The sequence below is a fragment of the Oncorhynchus mykiss genome, chromosome 20, assembly GCF_057628025.1.
Source record: "Oncorhynchus mykiss isolate SJ-2025 chromosome 20, ASM5762802v1, whole genome shotgun sequence".
Lineage (NCBI taxonomy): Eukaryota > Metazoa > Chordata > Actinopteri > Salmoniformes > Salmonidae > Oncorhynchus > Oncorhynchus mykiss.
Window position 1 is genome coordinate 10,947,447 of NC_143041.1, and position 8,518 is coordinate 10,955,964.

The 8,518-nt window shown below is 41.2% G+C and overlaps 2 protein-coding genes across 6 annotated transcripts in view; one reads left to right on the plus strand and one right to left on the minus strand.

Moving 5' to 3' along the window:
- LOC149974383 (histone acetyltransferase p300-like) overlaps window positions 1-1,171 on the plus strand; it is a 52,384-nt gene extending 51,213 nt beyond the window's left edge. For all 4 annotated transcript variants that reach the window (XM_090212178.1, XM_090212179.1, XM_090212180.1 and 1 more), the window contains exon 29: window positions 1-1,171. This exon is cut by the window's left edge and continues 4,364 nt beyond it. The gene's annotated coding sequence lies outside the window, so the exon portion shown is untranslated.
- Window positions 1,172-1,824: 653 nt separating this feature from the next.
- LOC110499099 (chromobox protein homolog 7) lies at window positions 1,825-8,458 on the minus strand. Of its 2 annotated transcripts, none has more exons than XM_021575996.3 (6): window positions 7,973-8,458; window positions 6,876-6,919; window positions 6,704-6,769; window positions 6,480-6,546; window positions 5,515-5,860; window positions 1,825-4,707 (listed from the first exon to the last, which is right to left on the minus strand). In XM_021575996.3, exons 1-6 carry the CDS (start codon window positions 8,039-8,041, stop codon window positions 4,508-4,510), a joined length of 792 nt encoding a protein of 263 aa, XP_021431671.1. In that variant the 5' UTR covers window positions 8,042-8,458; the 3' UTR covers window positions 1,825-4,507. The 2 variants fall into 2 exon arrangements, with proteins under 2 accessions (XP_021431671.1, XP_090068308.1); XM_090212182.1 differs by lacking the exon at window positions 7,973-8,458 and adding an exon at window positions 7,548-7,769.
- Window positions 8,459-8,518: the final 60 nt, after the last annotated feature.

Here is an 8,518-nt window from a genome sequence, read left to right on the forward strand (position 1 = left end):
ATTTGGAGGATTGATGGATGGCTCCATGTAGTGTGTATATACCCTCATGAACTGAAACTTGAAGGGGATATGGGGAAGGTGTGGCGGGCTTTCCTAGGAACTTTTGTCAACGATGCTACCCTTCCCCTCTCATCCTAGTCACAAGCCCCTCTTCTTCCCCTCTCATCCTAGTCACAAGCCCCTCTTCTTTTGCCCTGAACGTTGGGTTTAATTTAATGTTATTACTGTACAAAAACTGGACTTAATAAAATACTGTTTGTAATAAAATGAAAATCACATTTGCGCTGTACAGACTTTCAGACCTATGATGAGCAGAGACTCTTTTTCTACTGCTGATTTTCTCGATTTGGTTTCCTAGCAACCTGGTCTCCCAAACTATGTAAAAGTATTGATTTCTGAAAGGTACAGTATGGGGTGTAGGTCATGAGCACCAATGAGCCTTTGTGTATATATATTTTTTTTTAACTGGGGATATTGCAACATAACATCTTGATTGCTGTGAACACCAACACATTCACATGAACACATGCACAAAACGTGAGAAGGCTCATTACTGTGGTCAGAAAATGAATTCATTTTGCCTCATATTAAAGAATTACACAAGATTTCACAAGTTCACTTATTTTTCTCTAAAGGTAGAGATTTGGGGGAGGGGGAAAAACAAGTGGCAATATATCTTGAGACTTATTTTATAAAAAAAACAAGGAAAGCTTGTATTTTATATATAGATATTATTTAATTTTATTTTTTGAAAATAAAACTTGAAGCTACAGGAATTAATAGATTAAACTTTTTTTGTATTGAAGATATAATGGTGATGTAAAATGACACTGCGGTCATTCATAGCCCTCTTTGGGGCTGTTTGAGTATATCATGCCATTTTGATGAAATGTACACTTGTATACATACTGAATCACTGTACAAACCATGGCAACTGAACAACTTTTGTTTTGCTTTTTTTCTGCCTAAAGAAACTGGAATTAAGACTGTGTTTAGTGTTCAAATGGAATCTTTGACCACTTTTCTGTTAAAATACTTTGGTGCTTGATGAGAGGAAGCAAAAAATAAATAACTGTTGCTCCATTTTCATTAATTTCTTATTTAAGTTATTTTGGTCCTTTTTTTTGCCAATTTAATTGTACAATAAAGTATGTTTGTACCATTGGAAAAATAGCTGTATGTTGAAATGGCTTTTATTTCACTAGCTACATTTCCATCACATGGTGAAATTGGTTGGACAGATAACACATCTATCTCGCCCATTATAGCCAATAATACACTGAACAAAAATATAAATGCAACATGTACAGCGCTGGTCCCATGAGCTGAAATAAGATCAGAAATGTGTTTACTTCCTTGTGAGCATTTTCCCCTTTGTCAAGATAATCCATCCACCTAACAGGTGTGGCATACCAAAAAGCTGATTAAACAGCATGATCATGACACCTTGTGCTGCGGACAATAATAGGCCACTAAAATGTGCAGTTGTCCCAATACAATGCCACAGATGTCTCAAGTTGAGGGAGCGTGCAATTGGCACGCCGGAATGCCCAGCAGAGGTGTTGCCAGGTAATTGAATGTTCATTTCCCTAACATAAACCGCCTTTGTTGTTTTAGAGAATTTTGCAGTACATCCAACCGCAGACCATGTGTAACCACGCCAGCCCAGGACCTCCACATCCAGCTTCTTCACCTGCTGGGAAGTATTTATTTCTGTAGTAAAGCCATTTTGTGGGGAAAAACTCATTTTGATTTGCCAGGCCTGGCTCCCCATTGTGTGGCCCTATTAGGGCGTGTAAAATTCATAGATTAGGGACTAATGAGTTTATTTATTTGTTTATACATTTATTCAGTATAATACAAAATCAATCACACATTAACAATTAAAATACATTTATTTGGAGTACAATACGAATAATCTCAGACATTGACGGAGAATATAGATGATGGTTTTTGTAGATTTATTACATCACTTTTCTGATTAGACGAGCCATACATAATAAAGTGCAACAGTTCCTTGCTCAGCAGTGAATACTTAAGCAGCAGAAGAAGCAACAAACCACATTTGGCAATAATATAAAATAAGAGCCTTGTCATGGCTACAGCGTCAGCACATAGTTTAGTCATCAGAACTACAGAGTATAAAAACATTTCAGTTCCTCTGTATTTACTAATGCACAAGGTTTCTCCTTTAAAGAATAAATACATTGAATTAATTGTCAGCTTGATATATAAAAATAACGACTAGTAATACACAATACCCTTCTGTCTGTCTCTCCTCTCCCTGGAATTAAGGTGTAAGAAGCATTCTCACTTCAAGCCCAAAGGATAAGATGAATAAACATCCAAAAACGGGGCTGCTAGTGTTGCGTTGTGAAGGTGGGTGCGTGCTTGTACAAGCCGTAAAAGCTCTACAGAAACAATAACATCAGGCACTTCCATAATTCCTCGCTGCATTGTGGTCGCAGACGGAGATCATTTTACTGAGTCACGAGCAATTATCACTCTAAACTGCGTGCTCAACTGGGACTGCTGCACAGAAGAAATATCAGCCTGCACAGAGAAGCACGAGATTGAATTTCACTCAACTTTCTAGTTTTCCCCTTTGGTTAACACTATCAACGGTTCCTTCTACTGTGTGAATTGTGATCAAATCAACGCAATATTAGCCCCTTTCAACGAAACAAAACTGTGTAAAATAGTTGATTGTAGGCAGCGCGCATTGGAGTAGGTTTATATTGCATTGACAGGCACGACTCAGGCCCATACTCTAATCTACACAGACCAGTGCGCCATAACAAATCAGAGCTGCAGTATCCCTATATGCAAATAGACAATTGCCAAATGGATCTGTGCCAAGGACTGTGTTTACGGCATGAGTGTTCCGGAGTAGATGGTTTGATCTCAAAACAAGCGCAAGAGCTGCATGTAGCCACGTGTGTACATTTGTTCATGTTCTTTGCTAGTAAGTGAGTTATTAGCCTAGTTAAAGCGAATTTCTCATCAGCAATGGTGGAGTGGTTGCTTCCTACAACGCGTGCATTTCTAGACAATTTATTTCTTAATTATTATAATATATATATTATATATATATATATATATATATATATATATATCCTTTATTTAACTAGGCAAGTCAGTTAAGAACTCATTCTTATGACGGCCTACACCGGTCAAACCCGGACGACGCTGGGCCAATTGTGCACCGCTCTATGGGACTCTCAATCACCACCGGTTGTGATACAGCCTGGATTCAAACCAGGGTGTCTGTAGTGACGCCTCAAGCCCTGAGATGCAGTGCATTCGACCGCTGTACCACTCGGGGGGCAGTGTTATATATTGAGAAAGGCTTGAATAAGCTAAGTAGCCAATAGGCAGAGGGTAGCATAATTGTCCTTTTTCTCTGTAATAATGGTATGGGAATAATAATGAATGTTATTTTCTAAAGCGGTTTCTTGCATCAAACAACATTTTCATTCACCTCCTTGTCTGAAGGATAAACAGGTTCATTTCAATCCCTACATGCTTTTTTCCAAAGTGGAATGTAGGCCAACATTGAACACCACACATTGGTTGCTACTGTAGGTTGAATGATAGAACAGCTATTTGTTAAAATGTTATGGGATGCATTTTCCTTCATGGTAGGAAACTCTGGTAAGCCTACATTACGATCAAATAGCCACAGTTGCCTACTTGGCCACTATTATAACTGTAACTTAAAGCGGATACAGCCTCAGTGCGCGCCAGAAGTTGCACAGAATTTTCACAATGTTCAAGTTTGTGCTCAGCAGACCTGACATTTGCTCAGTGCCGAACATTTTTTTTAGGGAACATCGGTAACAAGACCCATCAGTCTAGGCTTGGGAGTGGGATAAACAGGCACTGACCAATGGGAGGCGACAAGGAAGATTCCACAAAGATGACACATCAACATCATGACGTAAATACAGTGCAATTCAGAAAAGAACAGACTGTTCCTAAGTCTGTTTTTTTATATAGGTTTTTGGTTCCACTTTTAAGGTTAGTTTACACTGGATGTGTTGCGCAGGTCTTTAGTGGGTCACCAAAATGTCTTGAGTATCAGTATGTACCCAGAGAGAGGACAGGAGAAAGGCATGCAGGCTGATAAAGCCATCTTGCAGAGGATTTCTAAATCACCACAAGACTCTACTAAGCCACATGTTTATCTAATAACAGTCCAGAAAAATAACTGTTTTGTATAGAAGGATATGGTATACAGTATACTGTGTATAGCTCAACGTAGGAGTGTATGCCCATCTCAATGTAGTCAGTATATACTGTACACTACAGTATGCCTATTGAATGAAATAGGAAGTTAGTGTGGACAGAGGTCAATCACACAGCCAGAAAGGGAAGGGTAAAGGGATGAGGAGAACAAGCGGTCACACAGTCCAAACAGAGTGTAAAGATAACTCAAGAGCCACACTTTCCATCTCTCTCATTCTGTTCCCCGACCAGGTTTTGTCTGTTTGTGCAGCTGTGTGTTTCAGAACTCTAAGCCCCAGCCTCTGAAGAAGCCTTTGGCTGCCAGGGCTTCTTTGAAAGTCACTGTGAGAGAGTTTATGGTGACATCAGTCACGGTCACCTCCCCTGGGCCAATCACTGGGCTCCAAACAGCAGACCGCTCTGACGCGGTCACTTCGTCTGAGCCAATCACAGAACTCCAGTCCTCTGCCCTATCCTGCCCTGAAGGAGGAGAGGGAGAAAGGAGGTGAGGGAGGAGGAGAGGGAGAAAGGAGGTGAGGGAGGAGGAGAGAAAGGGGGTGGGGTGGGGGAGGAGAGGGGGTGAGAGGGAAGGGAAGAGAGAGAAAGAGAAAGGAAGAGGGTAAGATTGCTATGATTGCATCAAGTCTGAAGTAACTGACCGAGATTGATAAGAGCACTGTACATAGTCTACAATACAGTATATACAGGCAATCTATTGCATCTTTGCCTATGCCACACTGACATTGCTCATCCATATATTTATATATTCTTATTCCATTCCTTACTTAGATTTGTGTGTATAAGGTATTTGTTAGATATTACTTGTTAGATATTGCTGCACTGTCGGAACTAGAAGCACAAGCATTTCGCTACACTCGCAATAACATCTGCTAATCATGTGTATGTGACCAATAACATTTGATTTGAGTACATTGCCTGTAGGCTATGCATAAACTATCTGTGTTGTACCAGGAAGTTTGGCATGTATTGTTCTGCGCCATACATTAAACCCCATTAAGTCAACCCTCTCCCTTGCCACTACTTGTCTGTTTGCTGTGCCAGTTGCCAGCCCTGGATGGGATGGCAGAACTTATGTTCCTGGTTGTCTGCCCAGGGGGCCTCCTGTACTGTACCGACTAACAAGTTGACACACACACACACAGTAATGTCCTGGTTTAAAATTAGGCCCATTTGGTGAATAGGCCGACTAACAAGTTGACACACACACAGTAATGTCCTGGTTTAAAATTAGGCCCATTTGATGAATAGGCTGACTAACACGCTTACCATTCAGAATGCCACTGCATATCTCTGTCTCTCGCTCCGACTGCTCCTGTCGAGTTTCCTCCTCTTCCTCCATGTCATCTTCCTCTTCTCTCCTTCCCCAATCATCATGTGTGGGGACCTTTGTGGGGTTAGGGGGGCCAGGGGGAGAGGCCAGGCACATGAACTGTGATCTTCTGGGTTTGTTCTTGCGATGGGCCAGGCGGGGGTGCAGGCTCCGTCTACAGGCCCCATAGGTTGGGTCCTCTGCCTCAGACTCCAGTGAGCGAGTCAGGGAAAGACGTAGGCGAGCTGGAGGTTTCTCTAGGGCCTTATGGGCGCTCCGGAGATCCATGTTGTAAATAGTATTCTACAGAGGGGGGAATAATAAAGATGTCTTATACAGCAGTTGTGTTTCTCCAAGATCATTTCCCCTTTACTTAGTATGCCAACCTATTACGCTGTCTCATCTAAGATTGCAAAGTTAACGGAATCTCCAGTAATTTTGGTAATTAACAGAAAATCTATGGCAATCTACATAACTTTGGTAATTTATACTAGAATAACTGTACAAAAATGTATTCATATACAGTATGATTTTTTTTATTTTTAAATGTCCATTCATTTCTAGTAGATAGACAATATGGTTCAAGAGAAAATAGCCCAATTAATGAAAAACTATCAACAATGGCATTATTTTAAATTAACTATGCAACTCTTCCAACTATTTACTTTTTTCACAACTATTCTTTAGATAAAAATCATCTTATTCAATGATTCATATATTTTACATGTGATAGTCACAGGTGTTTGTAATAATCTCTGGCCCTATCTGAAGTTCCCAAACAGGCCACTAGATGTCTTTTGTTTGATATCTTTCAAGGATTTGATGTAATCTAAAACTTCTAAAGTTTCCAGTAATATACCCTTCCTTTGCAACCCTAGTCTAATCAGACAGAGAAGTTATATATAACATGCACCCATCCCACCTGTAGTAGAAGCCTTTTAGCTTTGGGTCCTCTCTTCCGGTACCCCAGGGCTCTGTCCTTCTGCTCTCTGGTGGAATGGTAAGATCAGTCAGTACAAACAGGTATAGTTTACTATGATAGTACTGTGTACTACTACAGTGCAGTTATCAGTACTATGATATTTGTTAGCTAGGTAAGGCCTCTACGTAATGCGCTCTATAGCATGCAGGGTCTCTTGGACTTACTTCTCATCATAGGTCTGCACCAGACGCTGGTCCAAGATGTGCTCCTCTGGTTCCCATGTACTGTATCTGTACAGATAGATATCGCCGTGGTTACTCATCCATCCAATAATACTCTGCATGACTCATTGTCTTAAATTACTGGATATGATGATATCATAGTGATACTACTCACTTGGGTGGCCATCCCTTCCACTTCAACAGATATTCCACGTTTCCCTGTGACACAAAGTTGGAGACAAGCACCAGTATGGGAGAGAGTAGAGAGTGTGTGGGGGAGGATGTTGATTGTGATGTTGCTATGCTTACAGTCTCCCCTCCAAGCACAGAGATAGGTATCCTATAATAACCTTTGAAAATCCAGGAAATGTATGTCTTCTCATCTAAACTATGTCATCATGTCAATACCGGGAACTCATTCCAGATGACGTTATCATATAGCTTCTCGACTTTGACAGCTCCTAGATATCATGACGTTACCGCACATGAGCGCACTGGTGAATGGAGAGAATTGGGATCCTCACAAGATCCTCACAAGAACCCCCCACACACACAAAGAATATTACATAAAATGTGCGGGTAGGCCAGATTATTCAAATACAACAATATTAGACAGCATGCAACGTTTTCCCCTATGTAACGGGACTGCATGGCCATAATAACGGTTGATGCGCGCCTGCACCGACAATGACTCATGCACTTACGGTATCGAGTTCACTTTTAATGCAGTGCGAAATACGATATTAAAAGACCTAACACTTACAAGGATTTAGTAGCATACATTAATTCACGTCTATTGAAGCGCGTCAAAATGGGGCCGCGTTTTGCGCCCTAATAACCCACAAACCTGTATTTCTAATTTCCTCCGCGAAACTGCGTAGCTCTTCACAAATCCACAATAGCGTAACTGTATAACCCGCGGGCTATTATTCTGGCAACGTACAGGACTGAAGGCAAGGTTTCGGTTCCGATATGATTATTCTGTTTCACATTATCTTAGGATAGACCGCTGGCACCCTGACTATACTGTAACGCAATGGCAACACGCTCCACTTTATGTTAAAGAGATACACTCCCCCCACTCACGCCCCCTTATACGTTTATATTCAGTGGATACTGGATATGAATAGGCTACTGGTAAGTGCTTTTCAATATAGCAGGCTGTGTTCCTTATTGTATCTAGTCTACCCTAGAATGGATATTCTCCCAATTGCGTACTTGTCATTATGCAATTATGTTACATGCATTTTATTTCCAATATGAATACCTTACCTTTCTAACTCTTTTCTTGATTATTGATTCCACAGCAAACACTTGTTCACCAATCGCTGACAGCTCCATTGGTCCAGCACAGAACGTTCTGCCTGCTCTTTGAAATAGATTGATCCAGTACAAACGAGAATAACTGATGTTAGTTTAGCTCTCCGCTATAAAGTAACTGTATACAGGCAATGACAAGTCTCTACGCGTCGCGTTTCAAAAACTGCTGTTTTCTCCTCCCCCAACCCTCCCTCTACAAACTGAGCATTGTTTTCGTTTAAGTTGGAGCTGAATTTCTCCCTTCCACTTCCTTGTACCAGATATTTCCGTATGTACAGTGACTTCTCAAATCTGCGACACATCTGCACTGCTTGGCGCGTCCCCGTGCTTCCAAAAGCTCGTCCTAGGCGCGCTCTTCGTTCCACAGCGCCAAAGCAACGCTGTCAGCTCGAGCCTGGAGCTAACGCTGGAACATGGGTCCGCGCACGCAGATGACACACAAGCAGTAGCAGGAAAATAAAGTAGCCAACTCTTGGCCCATTTCTTATAAATGTGCTC

Excerpts from the sequence above, each read along its gene's own strand:
- LOC110499099 (XM_021575996.3), bottom strand. The coding sequence starts at position 8,041 with ATGGAGCTGTCAGCGATTGGTGAACAAGTGTTTGCTGTGGAATCAATA. Across the intron at positions 6,920-7,972 it reads TCAAGAAAAGAGTTAGAAAG|GGAAACGTGGAATATCTGTT; the intron begins GTAAGGTATTCA and ends TTTGTGTCACAG. Across the intron at positions 6,547-6,703 it reads GTGCAGACCTATGATGAGAA|AGAGCAGAAGGACAGAGCCC; the intron begins GTAAGTCCAAGA and ends CCATTCCACCAG.